This window comes from Ascaphus truei, chromosome 4 (assembly GCF_040206685.1).
Source record: "Ascaphus truei isolate aAscTru1 chromosome 4, aAscTru1.hap1, whole genome shotgun sequence".
NCBI lineage: Eukaryota > Metazoa > Chordata > Amphibia > Anura > Ascaphidae > Ascaphus > Ascaphus truei.
Window position 1 is genome coordinate 104,452,407 of NC_134486.1, and position 23,839 is coordinate 104,476,245.

The 23,839-nt window shown below is 39.7% G+C and overlaps 2 protein-coding genes across 5 annotated transcripts in view; one reads left to right on the forward strand and one right to left on the reverse strand.

Moving 5' to 3' along the window:
- PYGB (glycogen phosphorylase B) overlaps nt 1–967 on the forward strand; it is an 82,834-nt gene extending 81,867 nt beyond the window's left edge. The window contains exon 20 of the mRNA XM_075596309.1: nt 1–967. This exon is cut by the window's left edge and continues 2,311 nt beyond it. The gene's annotated coding sequence lies outside the window, so the exon portion shown is untranslated.
- A 9,816-nt stretch (nt 968–10,783) lies between these two features.
- ABHD12 (abhydrolase domain containing 12, lysophospholipase) overlaps nt 10,784–23,839 on the reverse strand; it is a 128,895-nt gene continuing 115,839 nt past the window's right edge. For 3 of the 4 annotated variants that reach the window (XM_075596313.1, XM_075596310.1, XM_075596312.1), the window contains exons 12-13: nt 20,986–21,113; nt 10,784–15,371 (exon numbers count right to left, since the gene is read on the reverse strand). In XM_075596313.1, coding sequence (XP_075452428.1) covers nt 15,341–15,371; nt 20,986–21,113 — 159 coding nt within the window. In that variant the 3' untranslated portion in view covers nt 10,784–15,340. The remainder of the gene's footprint in view (nt 15,372–20,985; nt 21,114–23,839) is intronic. The other variant, XR_012800946.1, reaches the window with a different exon arrangement.

Sequence of the window (23,839 nt, forward strand, 5' to 3'; positions counted from 1 at the left end):
GAAACCAGTGATTTGCAGACATGATTCTTCCCTCTGTAGCTTGTGTCCTTCACACCTCATGGCTTAGCTGCTAATTCCGGGCCCATGTTTTTCTATGCTTTACATTTGTCAATTTTGGCCACTGTAGTGCATGGTGCACAGCCTGGGACCCTCTGGCCTTCAAATCCTTCGCTGGGCATTATTGTAGCTGATCTCTTGCAGTATGATGTGGGATATGTTAACAGCTGATAAAGAAAATGACTAGAATCATAATTCATAGGCAACTCCTACCACAAAAAGGAGGCATCACTCAAATGAACCCATTCTCTGTCAGAGAGGCTAGCAATACCTTGCTTAAGCGTTAAGGAAGTGTTTTCCAAAACTCTCCTTGGGACCCACGGCCACGCCAGGTTTTGGGGATGACCAATTTAATTTTTTTTTTTTTTTTTGCATATTAATAGAATTTTAGGGGATTGTCTCAGGATCCTGGTGCGGCCGTGGGTCACCAGGAGAGGTTGGGAAAACACAGTGTTAAGGCGTCAACACAGGTGCAGATTAAAACTGTCCTATTCAATTCTTGGATGGCCCACAGCACGTTGCAGTACATTGTACATAGTCCCAGGTCTAAGAGAGATCGTAAGCACAGATGAAACAAGAAAAATTAATTTTAACATTAAAAGTGGGATTATAAAAGGACATATGCAAATTGCCCATCAATGTATAATGGACGGACAACTGCAGAGGCAGAAGTATGCTCTTGTGAGGGTGAATTAGATGCAGGAAGACAAAAAAGTTAAAGAACGAGTTTGTGTTTTGGGATTGCTTAAGACCGTTGTGATTTCCAAGCGTATACTTTGTTATGTGAGAGTAAAAACATACTATAAATGTGAATGATCCTCTATTCACAGCACAGCCTACATGTTTTGTGTTCCTCCATATCACTCACCCCCCTGAGCTTCCGTTGCCTAATAAACATTTACCAAACTAAGCTCTGCCCTTTTTGCTTCTTTGTGTTAACATTGATTGAAAGGTTCCAGTATCTCTGCGGGCGGTGACCCTCGTCACCCCCTGAACGGTAGACCCTTTTACTCAACCCGGGGAGCTTTTTCACCGGCACTGCTATTGATTTGTTCCCGCTATCATGAACTGCAGACGTCTGGGAGCGGCCAAGAAAGACACAGGAAAAATGTTCTCTCAAGTTTATTGCGGGCTAAACAGCATTTTTTATAAACTACAAAGGCATGATCCCTTTTAGAGATGTACACTGTTAGATTGGAGGCGTTACACTGTCCTTTGGAGGCGTTACTCCTATCTTGGCAAACAAACGTAGTTTACAGAGCTGGTTTTAACAGGAATATACAGAAGCAATGAAAAATAATTTTTTGTCTTGAGAACAATGAAGCAGAGCTACATTTCTGTTACAATTCAAGGCCCTTTGCTTCTTGGGAAAACCACTCGGGATCACGCCTGGAAATAGTTAAGATAAAGAAAGTGCAAGCTTCTGCTTTTTTTTAAAATTGCTGTATCTTATAAATTTACAAAATGGAGAACAGACAAAATGGAGGGAAGGCTAATAATTTTAACCCTGTCGTTAATGGTGCTCAATACATTTGTGGTAGGAGCCGTCAGAAGCGGAGATTTGCAGTCATTAAAAAAGTGAGAGGCAAAATTGTACCAAATTTATCGAAGTACCAATTTAGTAATTTTCTCTAAGTAGTAGCATGCTGTTTTTCCAATGGTTTTGCAGCCGGAGACTTCCGTAAATAAACCCATAAGATTGTAATTTTAAATAAGTTTCGCCAATTAAGTTTCACAAAAAAAGTACTTTTTCCATTTGACTTAGCCCATAATTTGATATACGTTTATTTTACTAATCCAATGTCTAAATTAATGGTACTTACATTTTTTGGGGGCTAAATCAACAAATCACATTATTTTCATACAAATCTTCTATGTGGCATTTACCCTTTTGATACCAAATATAAACAGTGCAATGTGCAAATAAACCCAGTGATATATAGCACTGAAAACACATAATACTGTCACTCCATGTGAGGAACTCCTCAGGGGCGTGGACTCCTGGTAAATCTCATATGAAGAAAAGAACACAAATGCAGAGGGTATAGTGTATTAACATTTACTCATGATGACAAACAACACGGGGGGGGGGGGGGAGGAAACAAACTCACACTCTCCCCGCTGGTGTATAAGCAAGAAGTGACTTCGGGCACACTTCAACCCTTCTCCCGAAATGACGGCTCCCAAATCAGCTCCTGGGCATGTAGAGACACATGCAGACTCCGGTCTCCTCCGTCGGCGCCTCTCACCCACGCTCGGAGTCCTCCGTCCGTTTCAACACGTCACAGCCTCCCCAGCCAATCCGGATAGTATAGGGATAATGCGGTGGCCTCAGGGAGTCATAAAGCCCAACATGTTTCGTCCAAAGACTTCGTCTGGGGTCATACTTGCTAGTGATTGAAATGTTCCTTTATACTAAACTAGACAACAGTGGAAACAGCTGTGTAATAGAACCCCTGACCAATAGGGTTGCTTCTTATGCTAATTGCAAAGTAATAAGCTGCAAGTGCATAGCTTCTCCTGACAGAATTGCCTAGTTAGTATTCACAGATAATAACGAGCACTTTTTGGTTCAGGTTTATGTAATTGCGGTTTGGGGAAACTGCACGTGTTCAGGCAGCAGCTTGACTTTATCACAATATTTGTTGCGCTTTATTAACCCTTTATCTGTCACCCTTTTGATACCGCTCCTTTTAACCCCAATATCAGTTAAAGTTGGAGCAAATTAAAAATTAGGATGTAAGCGTGATAGAAGATAATTTATACAGAAAAAAAAGAACAAATTTATAGCCCTCATTGATAGCACAGTAACAGAAACCATTATTACAAGTTCTCAAGACAAGAAATATATGATAATGATCCTTTAACATTGAATGTTCTATGGTTGTGACTGGCTGTGGGATCTTGGCATATATGTTTGCAGAGTTTGCACCGTTTGTTGTTGCACGGATCATACAGCTGCACATCCAGGAAGATAGTGTATACGATTCAGTGCAACAAATGTGACCAAGGTTGCTACATTGGGGAAACCAGCCAAAAACTACAAGGAAGAATGAATATGCACAGACACTATACTCCATCACGAAGAAGGAAGATACTGCTCACCTGTGGGACATCACTTCTCACAACCAGATCATTCCATAAATGATTTAAAAATCAAAATCCTCAATGGAATGTTTAAACGCACCCAAGAACGGAAAACATTTGAACTCAGAATGATAAGACTCTTTGACACCAAAACCAAAGGACTTAATGCGGACATGGGTTTTCTCACACCCTATCAAAATTGTTTGTAATTATCCTGCTTGCCTCCATTCTTATCAACACTTTCTCGAACCCCCCCCCCCCCCCCCCGCAATCCCTCCCACTCCCACCTTCCCTTGTCACCGTCCCCTGGCTTCAAACACTTTTAACACCCTACCTTATCTACAGTACATATCTGTTTTTTGTTTTGTTTTGTTTCCCTACACTGTTTTAGCCATAGAATCCTTTGTATATCAGTATTTTGCTGACCTGAAGAAGAGAGGAGAACTCTCGAAAGCTTGTCCTATGACATAAATTGTTAGTCCAATAAAAAAGGTATCACCTAATACTGAAGAACTCATTTATGCTGCACTATCGCAACTGGACTAACACGGCTATTTTCTGCTTTATGTATATATATATATATATATATATATATATATATATATATATATATATATATATATATATATATATGACACACAAAAGATGCCGCAGTCAAATCACCCCTAGTTGACTAAGTAATCAGTTAACCAAAGGTCAGGGTAGAAAGTAACCCTCTGGTGGTGCTACCGACCCATAGGGAATATGCAACACAGAAAAAGAAAAAAATAGGGTCAAAAAGGTGCACTCAAACACTGTATAATGAAAAATAGAAAAAAATGGACTTTATTAGCAAAGAGTATAAAAAACACATGAAACAGACCCACACAGATCATATAACAAGTCGCTGTGTGACACAATGTTAGAACACCAAAGAGGTACAATAGGTCTGGTAAGAACCAAAACAAAAAACAAAGAAAAAATTGGTTATTGCAAATATACCATAACAGAACCAGGGGAAAGTAGATTCCCCCAGTAGTGTGACTCAGATCGGCCGATCTAAAGCAAGAGATAATAATCAGTATGAATGGTAAATAAATCCAGACCACAGAAAAAATATATAATAAATATACATTAACCTCTTAGTGATGGTGAAAGGTAGTTAGACACACAGCTAGAAGTAAATAAAAATTAGACCCTATAATGCGCTGCAAATCAACTCTGTAAAACTGATGCCAAGGCTAAGCTGCACACATGGAAAAAGCAGCAGGAGAGGGAAGTCCAAAAAGGCTTCTCCCGGAAGAAGCCTTTTTGGCGAAACGGCCGTCGGAGTAGAGCTGTGACAGCACCCCCACCCTCCTCTGACCCGTGTGCAACACCAGACTGCTTTAGATCCTCCTTTGTGATGTCGCTGATGCCTTAACGTGAGACGCTGGTCTGTATCACAGGACTTCCTCATTGCCTTGAACACTACCTATCTGTAGTGCTCCATGTCCCTGGGCTACTTTAACAGAACCTTTGCTCATTACCTTTGAGCTCTGCAATTCTGGGGATTTATTATGAGTGCTACGAGTGCACTATTTGGACTTCTCTCTCCTGCTGCTTATTCCATGTGTGCAGCTTAGCCTTGGCATCAGTTTTACAGAGTTGATTTGCAGCGCATTATAGGGTCTAATTTTTATTTACTTCTAGCTGTGTATCTAACTACTTTTCACCATCACCAAGAGGTTAATGTATATTTATTATATATTTTTTTCTGTGGTCTGGATTTATTTACCATTCATAGTGATTATTATCTCTTGCTTTAGATCGGCCGATCAGAGTCACACTACTGGGGGAATCTACTTTCCCCTGGTTCTGTTATGGTATATTTGCAATAACCAATTTTTTCTTTGTTTTTTGTTTTGGTTCTTACCAGATCTATTGTAACCTCTTTGGTGTTCTAACGTTGTGTCACACAGCGACATGTTATATGATCTGTGTGGGTCTGTTTCATGTGTTTTTTATACTCTTTGCTAATAAAGTCCATTTTTATTCTATTTTTCATTATACAGTGTTTGAGTGCACCTTTTTGACCCTATTTTTTCTTTTTCTGTTATATATATATATATATATTTTTTCACACACATACACGTTATGGTAGGTGAAAAAGGCAACAAGAAACCTCCATCCTACCGCCTTGAAAATTGCAAAGCCAGCAGTACAAATCAACCTCACACTGATGAGACCCATTAAGGTTGAAACATGACTGCGAATGGTTTCTCTGGGTTTGCATCAGATTCCCATGCTGTGCATAAAAGCTGTGTTCAAAGCGAGCATTAACTTATAATGGTTCCATGTAAAAATGGATTTCAGGCAAAAGGTGACAAGACGTGCTCATTTGCATGTCATTTACCAGAATCCCTTGCTGTAGTGGAAGCACTGCTGTGCTAGGTGATAATGGTTGAAAGGCATGGTTGCAGTCCTGTCTAAGACATGTGAATGTGCTCACAAGTGATCTTTTTATTTTATATATATATATATATATATATATATATATATATAACATAATACTGAGTTAAGTTATGGTGAGTAAAAAAAGTGACAAAAACCCTCCACAGGAAAGCAAATATGCAAATATAGCTGTATGCTCATCTGCATGTCTTAGGCAGGTCTGCAACCCCGCCTTTCCCCATTATCACCCAGCATACAGCACTTCCACTGCAGCAAGGGATTCTGGGAAATGACATGCAAATGAGCACACAGTGTCACTTTTTGCCTCAATAACCATTTTTAACATGGTTCCCTATAGGCTTAAGCTTGCTGCATGGTCACAGCTTTGAGCACAGCCAGGTATGCACCTTAACCCTGGCTGTGCTCAAAGCTGTGACCATGCAGCAAGCTTAAGCCTATAGGGAACCATGTTAAAAATGGTTATTGAGGCAAAAAGTGACACTGTGTGCTCATTTGCATGTCATTTCCCAGAATCCCTTGCTGCAGTGGAAGTGCTGTATGCTGGGTGATAATGGGGAAAGGCGGGGTTGCAGACCTGCCTAAGACATGCAGATGAGCATACAGCTATATTTGCATATATATATATATACGCATATATATATATATATATATATATATACACATAACACATTTTGAAGTATTCAGTCCTATGTGTGCGCATACATTTAACCCACTATAGGGTTTGCCTACCTTTGACTCCCCTATCAATCCTGTGGGTCACTGTACCCACGACACCATACTGCGTGTATGGTGTGCATAAACATACCTATTTACCTCCGTCCTGTCGCTGGGGATTTTAACCAACACTGTATATATTTTATCACGTTTATCGTCGTATTTTACAGTTAATAAAGGTGTATTATTTTTTATTCTGTTATAGTGGTCTCGTGAGACCTAATGGTGGTCTAACCCCATTAGAGGGTATTGGTTTCAGTCACTCTACTGCTGCTTTATATCTGATATATTTATTGGCATACCGTGAGTGCAGCTATTAGGGGCTTTAGTGACCCCTTGTGGTCACTAACTCTAGTGCTTCATATGACTGTCTCTCCACCTTTGCACCAGGTATTATTTGGCTACTGATGGAGAGCGTTGTGTTCATTTGTGTATTTACTAATTGTGTTGCAATTTTACTAATGGTGAAAAGTAAAAATAGGTTTGAGATACAGCTATATATATATATATATATATATATATATATATATATATATATATATATATACATATATACATATAAACTGTAAATAATACTGTATGTTCGTTTGCATGTCTTAGACAGGTCTGCAACCCTGTCTCTCCCCATTATCGCCCAGCACACAGCGTTTCCACTGCAAGGGATTCTGGGAAATGACATGCAAATGAGCACACCGTGCCACCTTTTGTCTCAAGCTCGTATTACACAATATACATATATATACATATATATACATATATATATATATATATATATATATATATATATATATATATATATATATATACACACACACACACACACATACACACACACACACACACATACATACACAGCAAATAAAAGGGAGGTTGGCCTGTACAAACAGATGTGGTAATACATACATTTAAAAAGTCCATCTTGAGCAATGACTTTGTTATCTATAAAAATAAATATTTTGAAAGCCAATGGTCCTTAATGAATATGGTGAGAAGCAGGGTAACGCTCAATTACAAAGAACTGTTTGCAGTGAAGTCCCTTATGCTATCAGCTTCAAAGCCTCTTCCCATTGCTGGACAAGATTGTACTCCCAGTCACTTGAATGGAGCAGATCTCTTCTCCAGCAATGGGAAGCAACTTCACCGCATAGTCAATAAGGGCCTAAGTGAAAAGAGGTTACAATAAGTTTGTATTCCCATAGAAATGAAGCGGGAAAAAAAGAGTAACACTCCAAAATAGTGGTCAATTGGTTAATATGTATTCATCCTGGATAAATATGAACCACTATCTTGGAGTGCTACACTCGTCACTTCATTTCTACGGGATTTCACCATTGGAGTTCCAGCACTCGCAAGTACCTTTACTTTTTGAGCGCATTACTCCATGTCTGATTACATTAAATTATAGAGATTATTATAATGATTGCATGTTCAATCTCTGATGCAGAATAAAATGAGGATGTAGTGCCAGAAACCCAATAAAATGCATTGCAAAACAACTGCAGCTTGCTTTATTCTGTTTGAACCTTACAGCTCTTGCACCCAGGCATACGCTTGACCTAAAATAACATAAGTAATCATTACACTCACAGAAGAAACTAAAAACAGAAATGGGCTGAAGTCAATCCTTTTATTTAAATTACACATGGGTAGATAAACAGTTGAGTTGTCTGTAAATTTGTCATTTGCATCTCTGTCCTAACTCAGTATAAATAACAGAGCATGTTCATGCTTCTTCTAAAATCTGACAAAAAAGGAGAAACGATGGATTATTTAACCCTGCACGTTTTATACTTTCTATAACAGCAGCAACACACGGAATGTAAGTATTTAGTAGAATGAATGCGCACCAAAAAAAAGCCAAATTAACAAGAACAATATTTTCTGGAGTGTTTGGTGAATTTCTATGTACCTCTGACAAACTATACTGCACCGTACATGCTTGCTACGGTTGTGGTAAGAATAGAGGCACCAAAACGTGAAAGCACTAAATACTGCTTTTGGTAACATTTTGTATTACGCAGTACCCAGCTGGACAGTGCAATATTTAAATATTAGGAGCTCATTCTATGAAATATTATTTTATGCACAGACTAAGATTTAATGACACTGTATGAACACAGTAATACTGCATAGAATATCGGCACAAAATCTAGTACTAGTAGTTTTCTAAAGTGTATACAGAGCTCTGCAAGCGTTCTACAGAATAGTACTACTGTCACTTTAGCATAGGGGTCCATGTACTATTTTAAAGCTGTAAAAAAACACTGTTAAGCACCCGCACAATTTCAAGTATGCCAATTGCTTATATTTCTTTGACTGGATGAGGCTGGCATTGTACTCGACTGATGGTGATAAAATCAGCACGTGCCACATACTTCTTTGTTAGTGAAGCTGCAAGTTACATTGATTTTTTTGTTTGTTTTTAGACATCTCATGCACTAATATGCTGCAATTCCAGTGGCGTTCCTCATTTATCGCAATTACTCTTGCCTAGATACGTGCCAAACACTGCAATCTTTGCACATACACAAGGAGAATACGACAATGGAAAACCGCCTGAGAAAATGTGTTGCCTACATTATATATATATTATATATATTTACAGTGTTCGACAAACCTATACATTTGCACGCCCCGGGCGAGTGGATTTAACATCGTGGCGAGCTCCTATTGGCCCAAGCAGCACACGTGTGGTACTAGGTGGCGAGTAGATTTTTTTGTTTGGCGAGATTTTTTGGTGATTTGTCGACCACTGTTATATATATATATATATATATATATATATATATATATATATATATATATATATAGACAATAAAGAATATCACTTGTGAGCACATTCACGTCTGCAACCCTGCCTTTCAACCATTATCACCTCGCATACAGTGCTCCCACTGCAGCAAGGGATTCTGGGAAATGACATGCAAATGAGCACACAATGTCACCTTTTGCCTGGAATATCCATTCACATGGAGCCCATTTAAGCTGATGTTCACACAGCTTTTAAACACAGTTTGGGACTAGCAAAGCAAGTTTAAACCACTCAGATATGTTTCAACCTTGATGGGTATCATATTTCAAAGCAAGTTTAAACCAACCTCACACTGATGATACCCATCAAGGTTGAAACATGTCTGTGAGTGGTCTGTACTTGCTTTGCTAGTCCCATGCTGTGTTTAAAAGCTGTGTGAACGGTGATACATCAGCTTAAATGGGCTCCATGTGAATGGATATTCCAGGCAAAAGGTGACACATGGTGTGCTCATTTGCATGTCATTTCCCAGAATCCCTTGCTGCAGTGGGAGCACTGTATGCGAGGTGATAATGGTTGAAAGACAGGGTTGCAGACCTGTCTAAGACATGTGAATGTGCTCACAGGTGATATTCTTTATTGGCTATATGCTAACGGTGGAGGTTTTCTGTCGCTTTTTTCCCCCACCATAACTTAAAATATATATATATATATATATATCTTATCTTCAGCCCTTGTCAATTCACTGCTGGATGAAGACCTCCCCCAATACATAGATCAAATCTGTTGTGATCAAACCTCAAAATCTGTGCGCTTTTGCATTCTACCATGAGCTCTGGTGGTGAGACACAGGCCAGGAGCCATCAAACCACTATCGCGGCAGAATAAACAATAACTGTCAAAGTCAACTGCAGATATCATCGATTTGGGAGCGATAGTGCGGATCGCAGAGGACGTAAGCAGACTGAATTGCCACGGATTGAGGGCGAGCAAGTGGCTATAGATGGCTTCACTGCGCTGCACTTCAATTCTCGGCTTACAAGACGAGGTAATGCAGCATGATGAGTCCAAGTGGCGATATGGGTGCGATAACACGTAATGGCCCCCGACACTTGGGTTGCACCCCATGTACCCCTATTGTTCAAGGACCTTTTACTTTCCACTTTGACCGCTTGGATTGCTGCTTCCGAGATCATAGAACATTGATTTATTCATTAGATAACAACATTTTCTTTTAGCAAAACTGTAGTATTCATTTATCATCTCACCCGACCCTATAGAATAAAATGTCAAACTCTGGAGTGCTGCAACATAGACTGAAAAGGAAAGGAAGGGGGGGGAAATCACAGCGGAAACCCTAAAAAGATTTGATTAAGGGCTGCACTAAAATGTTTGTTTCCCTTCCCTGGAATATGAAAGATTGCACTTTAATCTCCCTGTATATGATGTCTGGAAATGGTGTTCTGTACTCTGGTCTAGTTATTAATAATCTCATAGCCTTGGCATTGATATAGAGAAGAGATCTTCTAAGTCTATAGGCACTTCCATGTTGTGCCACTAAAAGAACCTGCAAGTGTTTTGCTGATGTAAAATACTTTTTTGAGGGATGTCTAATGGAACAGACCCCCTCTAGGACCAAACTGAAATTATAGTGGTGACGTGTTCTATCTAGGAGGTACACACACTTTAAAAAAATGTATAGAAAGCAAGTATAGGTATATATTTATATACATTTATACATTTCCACGTGCCTTAAGTTTTTTTTTTTTTTTTTTTTTACAATGTTTATTTAATCTTGTCATAAAACCGTTTGCAATTTCTTGCATTCACTGGCAAATTGTTAATGCATATTTGTCTTACTTTGTGTACAGTAACTGTTCCATCATAAGCCAAAAGTACAAAAAAAAAAAAAAAGGATAGAACAGCCATCAGATAACGTTAAAGCAGCAAAACTCTTTGCACTACATTTCTTTTTTTCCGTTGTAGGATTGAAGCAGGGGGTCTCCTGAGCTGAACCGTGCTAATTTCAGCTCTGGGGACCCCCTACTTCCAGAGATACCTACCTCCGTAGGTGCTGACGGTATCTCTGTGGAGTTTAAATGTCCAGGTCACGGCTTCCTATTGGCCCACGTGACGCGGGAAATTTAAGCCGCCATTTCGTTAGGCAGACAAGTTCCCCTGGCTGCAGAGATACCGGCTACTCAGGTGTAGTGCAAGGTCTTTTCCTGCTTTAAGATAAGAAAACAATTACACAGCACCTGGTGGGAAAACACACACACTATCAGTAACCAGGGAAAAGTGATTGGGGAAGGTACTTAGGATCCAGAATCCTACACACCCTTTTTAGGTTCACACTAGAAACAACAACTCCCAGCAAGCAACACATCAGGTGTAGGGTTACCAATAGGACCCACCTGACCATAATTCTTCCTTCCTGGAGGAAGGATTAGATCCCTGAGGAATCCTATGTTATTATTTCTCTGGGGCAATTATAAACCTTTGTAGGTTTGACCGGTAAGCGGGGTAGCCGTCCGGAGCAGTTAGGGTTAAAGATCTGTTTAGCCAGAGCTCTTTAACCCTATCTGTGCAGGGCAGCTACCCCGCTTACCGGTCAAACGTACACAGGTCTATAATTGCAGAAGGATGTGTCAATGTGAAACCTAAAATTGAGCAAGGAGAAGAAGCGTATGTAAGGGGTCACCTACTGTTTTAAAGTGTAAGGAGAAGGAAGTTCCTGCGTCTAGGCCTACAACCCTATACTTTGATCCAATAGGCCTAGATTTATTTAACTTCGAATGATAAATCGGTGTAGGTTCATGTAGCTAACCACCATATTTCTGAAAGACTTCAATGCAGTGATAAATTTAGTCCACACTAGTGCAATAAAATGAATGAACGGTAGGATCGCTAATAAGCACACATGGCTTAATTATGTATGCAAGAGTGGCAAATTTAACGACGGTATCACAAAATGAGCAAGCAAATGTAAGCGAATGAAGAATTAACAGATAATTACCTATTCACATGCTACTCGCTAAACGCTGATACCGGGATGCCACCAATTTGTATCACCTACCCAAGGCTGGCATTAGGCCGATTTTGCTTATATATATATACTCTAATGGATCTAGGCGAGATTAGACTAGCCAACCTAGAATGCATGTTAAAAATACATAAATAATACTGACCCTATTAATATTTTAACCATTTAGTAACCCAAGTGGCCAGTTAGTTATGGGATTATTCTATGACTAGTTTGCTACTTGGGCTACTAAAGTCTTACAATTTGCACATATGGATATAATGCTTTTTTGTGTGTGTTTTATTTGTAGGGTGTTTGTTAACCCCTTTGGTGCTTATTAAAGATATTATTTTGCAATGCATCAGTAGCCTCGGGCATTAAATAATTTTCTGCCGTCATGTGTTAAAAGTCTATTGCGTAACAGTATGGTAGAAAAGTGTCATCTGTCCCATCCCACACTATCGTATCGCTAGCGTTGCTTAACGCAGATTTCTAAGAGTTAACGATTATTTGTATTGGCAGCATTATATAACGCAGAGCTGACGCTTTTTGGTATATGCAATAGAGACTGAATGCAGCAGCCCACTTATGAACACGGACTTCTTCGTTAATACTGCGGAATTACAAACAAAATATCGCTGCGATTCCAATTTGTTAGGGCGCCATTTTGTAACGCAGCAATATCGACCGTTAGTAAATCTAGGCCATAGAATCCTATATTAATCCTGTCTGGTAACTGATCCCAGCACTAAAGAGACTGAACCAACAGAGGCTTTGGCAATGCTGTCCTCACAATGAACTGCATGAACGCTGAAAAGATGGAAATCGCAAGACTTGATTCCTATCATTCGACTTATTCAATTGGAAACGATGAGATGATTGCTGCCTATTTATCTAAAGGAGAGGGCACTTCGGATTTTTTTGAAAGATAAGGCTTTATAGGCATACCCCGCATTAACATACGCAATGGGACCGGAGCATGTATGTAAAGCGAAAATGTACTTAAAGTGAAGCACTCCCTTTTTCCCACTTATCGATGCATGTACTGTACTGCAATCATCATATACGTGCATAACTGATGTAAATAAGGCATTTGTAACAGGCTCTATAGTCTCCCCGCTTGCGCACAGCTTCGGTACAGGTAGGGAGCCGGTATTGCTGTTCAGGACGTGATGACAGGCGCAAGCGCGAGCTGCCGTTTTCCTATTGGGCGATATGTCCTTACTCGCGCGTGTACTTAAAGTGAGTGTCCTTACACCGGGGTATGCCTGTATACAGCAATGACATGACTGATCTGACTGTTTACACGGTATCGTGGCTGAATAAAATACCCAAAGTGCCCTCTCTTCTTCCTTCTCCGAGTCTATAGGTCACGGCCAGCTGCAGGACGGACCATGGCCTGGGAGCACCAGTACTTATATAAAGTTATCTAGAACTATTTTGTTATACGATGAGTGCATCAAAAATGTTTTGAATCTATTATTGCCCATTTATGTAACCATTACAGTGACTTTTGGGGCACATTGCAAGGGGCATGCACCAAATACGTTTCCGTTAAGTGATTTTCTGTGGGGGTTTTTTGTCTATGCAACTCTCATGCTACCTGCTAAAGCGCAAAAACGATTACGAATCAGACACAGGTAGACCAGCAGCGAGTGCGTTCCCCTCATTCAGTTGTGGTAATCTCGGGCACAGATGGGCTGAGCCGCCCTGGTTTGGTTTGCACACATGAACACATTTGTACAAAAAGCAAAAAAATAAAAAAAAAGCGCAAGCAACTTTTTATAACGAAATCTCACTCATGAAAGCTTGCTTTGTGGTGCAGCATTTGCAAAAACCCACCAAAATCACCAGAAAAATGCAAATTCCTGCAACTTTACGATCTCAGTGTTATCTTTCGGAAATAAAGTGGCATTTCGTGATTGTTTTGTGTGTGCAAGTTTGCTTTGATCATGCATGTCTACAATGTGCCAAATTCTTCTCATATCTTTTATTCTAGAAACTGACAGACTAGGAAGGGACAGCATGAAGCATGTCTGCCTCACAACTGGCTGTATTAACACACCCGTGGCGTGGCAAAATCACAATTATTCTTATCGCACTAAAAAAAAGTGAAGGGTGCATTTTCAATGTAAAATGTACTAAGCAAAAAAAAAATTGGGGGGGGGAATGAACATATTGCACTTCTATTCTCCCTAAGTCAACGCAAGTCTAATATACAATGTAGGATCAGCTTATCAAGGCTGAATTCTTGTACCAAGATAAGAGCTGTACGCATGCAGTACGAATAACCTGGCCTCTCCATCACGTACACGCACCACTTAAAATGTATAGCGAATACTAAGGTTTTGTAAGCCGCATATGTGTTGATCTGATGACCCATGCAACAATAGGCATGTATACAAGAGGCAACAATGGCTTTTTTTCTTTTTAAGTTGTGTTAAGAAATGATGGAATGATTTTCCTGCTTGCCATGTTTGGTGTACAATACACACTTGCTTATCTGCATAGTTGCTGGAAGATGTTTGGTAGCCAGAAACTTATGTTAATAACTAGACCGCCTTAATAAATGAATATGCAACGTAAAGACTCCATGCTGACATGAATGCTGGTCATTTATAGATATTGTAGTACATGTTTCCTAGTAAGGAAACAACTTGACAAAGTCATCTCAATTAACCACCCACCTATTGGCTACGTGACCAATAAGGGAGGGGTTACTACAGTAGCTGCCAATCATAAGCCTGCAGTGTTTGGTCATCCCAGCGACATGCATAACGTCAGGGATGACATCTGAAATGGGTCCAAATCCCACCACCAAAATAGCTGTCTGAGATATCCTAGCTTTAGAACGGGGAGGCTTGTGTTTACTGTTTGCCAGAAATTTCCTGTTTAGCTTGTAAAACAGGCAGACCAACTTCTCCAAATCCTGTCACAGTGAAACCACTGTGCGGTATTTGTACTCTGCTGGTGGCAGCAACGGCCAAGCAGATTTCTACTAATGTTGCAGCAGTTTTTCAGTACACGTTATTTCCATCGCGATCTCTGCCGTCCATGGGTCACATCTCGAAGGTAAAACAAATGCAAAAAAACAGGTCTCATCCTGTGGTTTTAACCCAGGGGTTAGGTCCCATGTAAAAATATGAGCGAGAAATGCACTGCCATAGTAACTCTGGGGCGCCTGGTTTGTTCAGTGGCCAAAGGGGGTTCAAATTCAGCTGGGAAAAAAAAGTCTTCATGCTATGGAACAGCGGAGTTGTCTGCCTTCAGTGGTGTTATTGCTGCTCTGTGTTTCCCAGGAATTCCCTGTAAAAGTAAGAGACAGGTAAATACAAAGACTGACAAACCCTTGTACAATGGGCCTAAAATTGACCTTTCGCCCATCCTTGCCACAAAATATTTATTATAAACCTAGAGCGCTTTGAAAATGATTTGGAGGTGGCCTATAATTTCAACAGAAAAAGGAGCTTTGTGCAACACTAATTAGCTGCCCTGCTAAGCCAGGAAAAGCTTTGCCAGCACTGCAAAGGAAGCTTGTACTACTGGCCTGATAAAAGGAGGGGAGTGGAGAGATGTCAAATGAGTGAAGGCAAAAAATTAAAGCTGCAGTTCAGTCAATATCCTGCATGTGTGTTTTTTTTTTAATAAATCAGTTCTATAGTAAGAAAAAATAATTTTAGCATTTTCTGATTTAAAAAAAACAACTTTGAAAGACCAATTTTCTTGTATTCTATTTTAACAGCCATTTGCTAAGACACTGCCCCTTCATGTCCTGTCACAAGCCCTGGCACACCCCTTTGTCAGCCCTGCCCTCCCTCTAGCACATGTCAGTGCAGGAGTGCTCATGAATATTCATGAGCTTCCACTGACTGACAGAAGCAAATAAAAACATATGCCAGCTCTAATTATGTCACCAAATTTCGCCTATCAATACATGGAGAACGAATTGACTGGCAGCTATACAGTTCTTTAGGTAATTAGAGATTGCCCACATGAAACTATTGAAGTAAAAAAATAAATTAAAAAAAAAAAAAAAAGACTGAACTGCAGCTTTAAGTGGACAAGAGAAAGTGAAAAAGAACAAAAGACACCATATTGCAATATTTAGGTGAAGAGAAAGATGGGTAGTGAAAGCTGGCTGTGACGGGTAACCCACGAAGCATCATTACCGTTGCCAGGCCAATGGCCAAAGTGATTCAGCAACAAAATCTAAAAAAAGTAAAACATTTGCAAGTTGCAACTCTAATCCTTGGCAAGATCTGATTTCCACGTGCCACGGGACTAAAGGCTGTAATACGGCTCTCTACTCAGTCATTTGAAGTACGGTAACAGAAGAGGGCAGAGGTGAAAGAGACAAAGATGCATAATCGCACATTACAGTACATTGCAAGCTCTTTGGGCTACGGATTCATTTCTCCTGTTTATTTGCAGGCGTAATAAATGTACCGTGTATTATTCTGTATTGTTATAGACTACTCTGCCAGCTAATAGCCGATCTGTAAAGCCTTCCTGATCAGACCGCTTGTGTATCCTTGCAACTATGGACCAATTGTCATTTGAAACCTTTTCACTTTGTTCCTTTTGTGGCAATGAATTAAAATGGCATCTTTAGCCAAACGGATAAGAATGACAATTAATATAATCATTGTTTATTTGTAAAGCGCCAACATATTCTGCAGCGCGGTACAATGGGGAAACAGAGATTTGATAGACATAAACAGAGGTACATAAAAATACAAAGCCGTAATGAGGGTCTTGCTCCTGAGAGCTTCACTTACAGTCACAGCCTAAAAATAAGGACATCTTTCACTTTGACCAGCAGGAAAGATGAAATGACCTCAATATGTACAGCTTGGAGGACAGAAGGCAGGCGGGGGGGATACGATAGGAACTTTCACATATGGACAGGGTGCCAACAAAGTACAGGAGGGAAGCATATTCAAAGATAGAGGAGTGCTAGAAGAAGAGGTCGTGCGCTGAAGCTGGAGGGTGCGAGGCTCAGGAGAAACGTGACCAAGTACTTCACTTAAATGGTAGTGGATTTGTAGAACAGCCTCCCAGCAGAGGTTGTAGAGGCTAATACAATAAGGCAGTTAACAATGCTTGGCATAGGCATCCTAAATACGAAAGAAAGCCCAGGATTAAATGGGGTGTGAGGTTTTACAGCAGATAGGGAGATGGGCAGGCGGGGTGGGCCAGGTGGTTCTCATCTGCCGTCAAATTCTGTATTTCTTTGACTTTGTGGGGTGGCTTTGGGCAACTGATCGCTACACTTGTCATTTCAAGGCCTTCGAGTCGGTCACAGCGGATAGTCTAACAAGTTAATAATGTCATTGGCTTGTGTCAAAGTATACCGATGTTTTCTTAGCTATGAGGGACTGCCGTTTGAAGGGCAGCATTTTCTCTTTGGTCTATGAACAACTTTGCCTTTAGAACAACCACAATCCTACGAAAAGGCATTAGTCACTGTAATTTTTACCTTATCTATGGGCTGCCTTTCTGAGTCACACGACTTTACTGAATACAAATTCAGAACAAGTGTCACGTACGGCACACCTGTGAGCACGTGACCTGCATACGGGACAAAGGTTAATACGCAGCTCTCTAGCTGGCTCACTTGTCACCTTCGCAAATGTCCCTCAAATGAGCAATACCTCCCCTCTATCCGTCTCCCATATACTATCTATCACGAACAGCACTCAAGTGTGCACGTGACATATATTCAACCAGGGTTAATACACATGGCTAATCTATCCAACTCCCCCTTTCTCCTCCGCAAGGTACCTCCAATGAGTTAATATTAAACCCTTACTCAATTGCAATCATATCTATTCGCTGCCACCACTCAAGAAATAAGCAAGATATGTTAATTAATATGTCTGCCAGTGTCTCGGGTCCCTGTTTATTATAGACAAAAAACTATGCACTTAACACAGAAAAATCTATTGTAGCAAAATGTGTCCGAAAATAATGTAAATACTCTCTACAAAGCGTGCAACTGTTTATTCAGAGCCCCAAAGCATTATTTATTAAAGAATTAATATTAATATTAATATATATATATATATATATATATATATATATCAAATGGAAATATTACTGTATACTCATTTGCATGTCTTAGACAAGTCTGCAACCCCGCCTTTCACCATTATCACCCAGCACACAGCACTTCCACTGCAGCAAGGGATTCTGGGAAATGACATGCAAATGAGCACACAGTGCCACCTTTAGTCTCAAGTTCACATTACATGAACAACCCTTAAGCCAATGTATGCTGCTTTAAGACACAGCTTTTATACATAGACTGGGATGAGATGCAAAGCCAGTAAACCCACTCACAGACAGACTGTTTCGACCTTGTGGGTCTCATCAGTCGAAACAGTCTGTCTGTGAGTGATGGGCGGGTACCTTAAATTACACACAGTTTAACCCTATTTCATTGCCGGACAGCAGTGTTAACTATTCTACACGACATTCTAAGAGCTATTGAGAAAGTATTATACTATATGTAGATAAGGTTAGTGTTACATTATGAACATTATAGACATCATAAATATTATATTAGAGGGATGTAATAGACACCAGTATACAAAAAACTAACGTAATGAGGTATACAAAGTGCTAACCAAAGATCATCGCATAGAAATAAAGATATACATAAAACCATAGTAATAGTAATGACACCATAACAGATATTCATTGAATCTCAAATGAGATGACAATAAACGTGATAAGGTTAGCTTACCTAATGAAGAAAAAATAAAATTTCATTATTAATAAAAATCATGAACCAAAAGGAGCAGAAGAGCAGGGTCGGGGACAGAAGGGACTTCAAAACAGACGGGGCCACAATCCCTATAAACAATATTGGTATTTATATGACCATGTATATGTGTATGACAGCAAATGCACATGTATATACACATGTATATACACATTACCATAAACTTTATTCAAAATGTGTATCGAAATAAAAATAATTATTTTTATGTTTGTGTTTTATTTTATTTTGTGTAATACATTTATAAATTTGTTATGTCTATATGGGCCAAAGGAGCACCATCAGCAAAACCAACCTACTTAGAAGAGACACTAATCCATGAGGGGGACAGGACTATGCCTATCCAAACCAGACCTCAAAGATGTATCTCCTTCTCATTGGTACCATAACTCTAAACCACGGTACTAATATCAATACAGTCATTCAGTCCATTTGGGTATAAAGTACCTAGTACATAAATCCAGTATGTCTCACGTGTACATAATTTCCTAAATCTATCACCTCCCAACAGGGATGATGAAATAGACTCAATACCCATAACTGATAGACTACATGGATTCTTATTGTGCTTAGTATTGAAATGTCGTGACAAACTGTGCATAGAAAAACCACGTATCACATTCCTTCTATGCTCTAAAAATCTTATGTTCTAGATGTCCTACCAATATATTGTAGACCACACTCACATGACACAACATAGACTATAAATGTACTTAAACAGTCGATGTAATCATTGACTATGTATTGTGCCATTTGAGAAAGATGTAAATGTATCTTTTTTATTTATGTGTCTACAAGTAATATAACGACTTCTACCACAATTATAATTGCCTTTCTCTTTTCGAGATTTTGTGTTACAGGTATTTGTAATCGTTGAGGTAATGGAATCCTTCAGCTAGCTTACTTGGTGCTATAATAGTTTTTAATGATCTAGCTTTTTTGAAAACAATTGGTGCATAGGTAGGCTTACAATCTATAAGGCAGGGCAAGTTGAATCATTGGGTACATAGGATGAGACGGTTGTTGAGTCTCAGAATGCAACAGAGCAGCTGTAACATTAACAAACGGCGACACCCGTTGAACAACGCCTTTGAGGCAACTCAGGTGTTATGTCCCAGAGATTCTTTGGTAGAAGAGAGGGGGGGGGGGGGGGGGAGGAGGTGCAGAATTACACTTTTTTCAAGCTGTGTCTGTCCTTTCTTGATGAAATGAACCCTGTCCTTGCTGGTTTAGTGGACAGGAGTAGTGATCGGGGAGCATGGTGGGGAGACGCCTTTGGGGAGATTTGTGTGGTCTCGTAACAAAGAGTCCCGACTTGAAGCGATTGCTTCCACCAGCTGTTTCCCTTCTCTTTCCGTACCCACTACATTAATATATGATTCTCTAAGCTGTGGGTTTTTCTCTTCCCCCCCCCCCCCCCACCCCCCCACCCCGCTTGTAGTCTTTATTTTGGCCCTTCCTGCTCCAAGCCACACACTTAGTTTGATAAGAATTGCTTTCAGTGTATGAAACTCTAGTGGTGCAGCGACAGTGACAGAGGATGGACATTGAGCTACAGCTATAACTTCCCATATACCTCCTCTACTCCCGAGTACAGTAGAGGAACCCACATCACCACCACAGCTACTTTCTATACCCGTCATTGAGCATCATCCTAGTTAGATGCAGCCTATACTATATGCCAAGTCTACGCTCTTGACCTTGGTTGTGGCTTCTTTAAATTCCACTATGAACGAGGTGAGCGCACACACTTTTGTCCTGTTCTGAGTTACACACAGCACTGGTTCATCAGTTGCCCCCGACCCAGCAATAGACAGTCCTGAGTCACTATAGCATGAGAAGGCTCAATTGTTTTGAACAGACCACAAAAAAATTAGATGTCCAACTAAATCTAGCAGTTTTGGCAGGTATGCATTAAGCCACCAATGTTAAACTCACTACCTTTCCGCTGTGTAAAAAATTAAAAGGATTATAATTGTAGCTTTCAAAATAATTGCAATGAGAAGGCTGTAGGAAAAGTTCAAACCTTCTATTATATTAGATCTATCATTACAGGCCACACCCAGATCATGCTCAAAATAGGTATAAAGTGATGACCGAGTAAGTTTGGACAACATTGTATACTGGACTGCTTACCTCAGTATCTGACGTAGCTCTGGACTCCTATATATGTACTTGTGCCTGTATCCAAGATCCTTGTGGAAGGGGACAAACTGGACTTTGAAGTCACGAAAACTTCGTGATGGAGCAGCAATGTTGTAAAGCTGCAGAATTACAAGAGGGCACAGTTCAGGATGGAAAACGATCTGTCCTGGTTTTATTAAGGAAGACGAGCACAATGTGTGGAACATATGGACACAGCAGGACCAGAATCAGGTTTACCAGAGCTCTGCTATTACACATCCCTTTCCCTGCTGACCGGAATAACGTCAACGGAGTGGCCTTTCGGTGACATGTAAAGAAAACCAAGACTAACCATTCCAGTGACAAGAGCCAACACACCACTGCAACAATGTGTGTTTAATAAATATATCTAAAAGTGCTTCCAAGCACAGCAATACTTAATAACCAGTGTGTGCGCCTTGTGGAACATTTTTTTTGCTGTAGGAAGTATGAGAGAGTCTTTATACCATTTTATTGTAAAGAAAAGTAGATTGTCTGTCAATGTCAGTGCGCCACACAGCTCAGTAAGGGGACACCAGTGTTTTTCAACCCTTGGGTTCCCCGGACATCCCGTGCAATTTTCAGGTCATTTGAGAATTGTACCAAATACAGAAGAATTTACAACGCATCTGATCTCAGACGCGCTATTAGAGAGGGTTGGGTTTCATTACAATGCATCTGATCTCCGTTGCACTATTAGAGAAGGTTGGGGTTCTGCAGAATTTCACAACATAATTATAGGGTTCCTTAGCCAAAAAAAGTTGGAAACCACTGGGTTACACAGAGACTAGTTTCATGCATATCTATTGTTTTCCAAAGCTCTGAAATAGTGCCCCTGACAAAAAAGCTTGAGATCTGCAGGTATTCCATGGCACCTCCGTGTAGATATTTATCCTAATGTGAGGAAACATAGAATACAGATAAATTTGGCGCCTTATAATATACTCAATATCGGAAACTCCAATGTAGTTTAAGAGAAAATAGACATACAACCATTTGGTGATATGAAGCACGATAAATGTCCTTGTAGTTTCCAACGATGATCGTTGTGGTTATATATCAGGTGCATGTAATAAAAGAAACAACACACACAGCATAATACTGTATGATGAACATAACAGACAAAACCAAACAAAAACTATACTAAGTAGAAGCCTCAGAGACAAGCCAGGTGGGTAATACCAAATAAAAAGCACATTTATTAAAAAAAGATATAAAACAAATGGAAACTATGTCCATGTAATAATCCAGTGTCCCTTCATAATATCATTTTAATATGACTAAAGGTCTATTTTCTACAATATTAACAAACACTGAATATAAATATAGACAAATTTGTCAGATTGACAAATTGGTCTATAGATATATATATATATAGATATATATATATATATCTATATATAGATATATATACATGTAGAGGTATCAGTACCGTGTTAGCCAAGCTTCAATAATCAAAAAATAAATAGATGATACCGTTCTGTGGCTAACGAAATGCTTTTATATATATATAATGTTAGTTAATATTGTATAAAATAGACCTTTAGTCCTATTAAAATGATATTATGAAGGGACACTGCCTGCCTAGATGTTATTACGTACAGGTCCAGGAGCTTACACTTTTCTTAAAGATAAAATATCTAAAACCATTGTGGTATATTACATGTGCCATGTCGATGAATTGTAACAAAATCTTTATTGTTGTTTGTTTTTTGAGTTTTTATGCATGTTCTGTTTAGTTTGTAGAAGCCCAGTGATTTTTGCATTATTGCTAAGAACATTAATAGTGCTCATATGTGGACTGTAGCACAGGTGAACTGAATCAATTGCGACTCAGGACTACTTAAGAATGGACACTGCCTCATAGTATTACTACACCCCTGACGAAGAGACTGACTCTCGAAACGCGTGGGGTTAATACTACTACCTCTGCAGAAGCCCGAGTCTCTACAGCACACTACAGCTGAGACCATATACCTAAGTTAGCTCATTGGCGAATACCGGAACCGGCATTTTTCACATCCCGTGAGAGCTGTCGAGTAAGAGTGGAGAATGACGCTCTTTACTGCAGACGCAGACTCGTTACAGCGTGGGAGAAACCGAGCGCTGGTTATCATCGGCGGTGCATGCCACGGACCGGGAGGCAGTCCTGCCACAGCAAGCATCCGATAGCTGGCGTGCCGCGAATGAGCGGGGATACTCTCTGACATTATCCACCGCCAGCTAACATCTTCCGTCTAGTAAGTAGGGCATTCACTCAGTGGAGCAGAGAACTGTTGGATTACTACATGGACATAGTTTCCATTTATTTTATATCTTTTTTTAATAAATGTGCTTTTTATTTAGTATTACCCACCTGGCTTGTCTCTGAGGCTTCTACTTAGTATAGTTTTTGTTTGGTTTTGTCTGTTATGTTCATCATACAGTATTATGCTGTGTGTGTTGTTTCTTTTATTACATGCACCTGATATATAACCACAACGATCATCGTTGGAAACTACAAGGACATTTATCGTGCTTCATATCACCAAATGGTTGTATGTCTATTTTCTCTTTAACTACATTGGAGTTTCCAATATTGAGAGTATATTATAAGGCGCCAAATTTATCTTTATTCTATGTTGGCTTTACCTGATCTGGTGGTTAGTGTTTTTCACGAATTGGCAGCCGCCCCTCACCAAATTGTATGTGAACACTGAGGGATTTTTTCTACCAATTGGATTGATTTTATATTAATTTATAATTTTTAGCGCTTCCTTATCGCTTCTTTGTCTAATGTGAGGAAACACTTGTTTTTGCAGATCTGCTGTTTAATTGCTCCGATAGT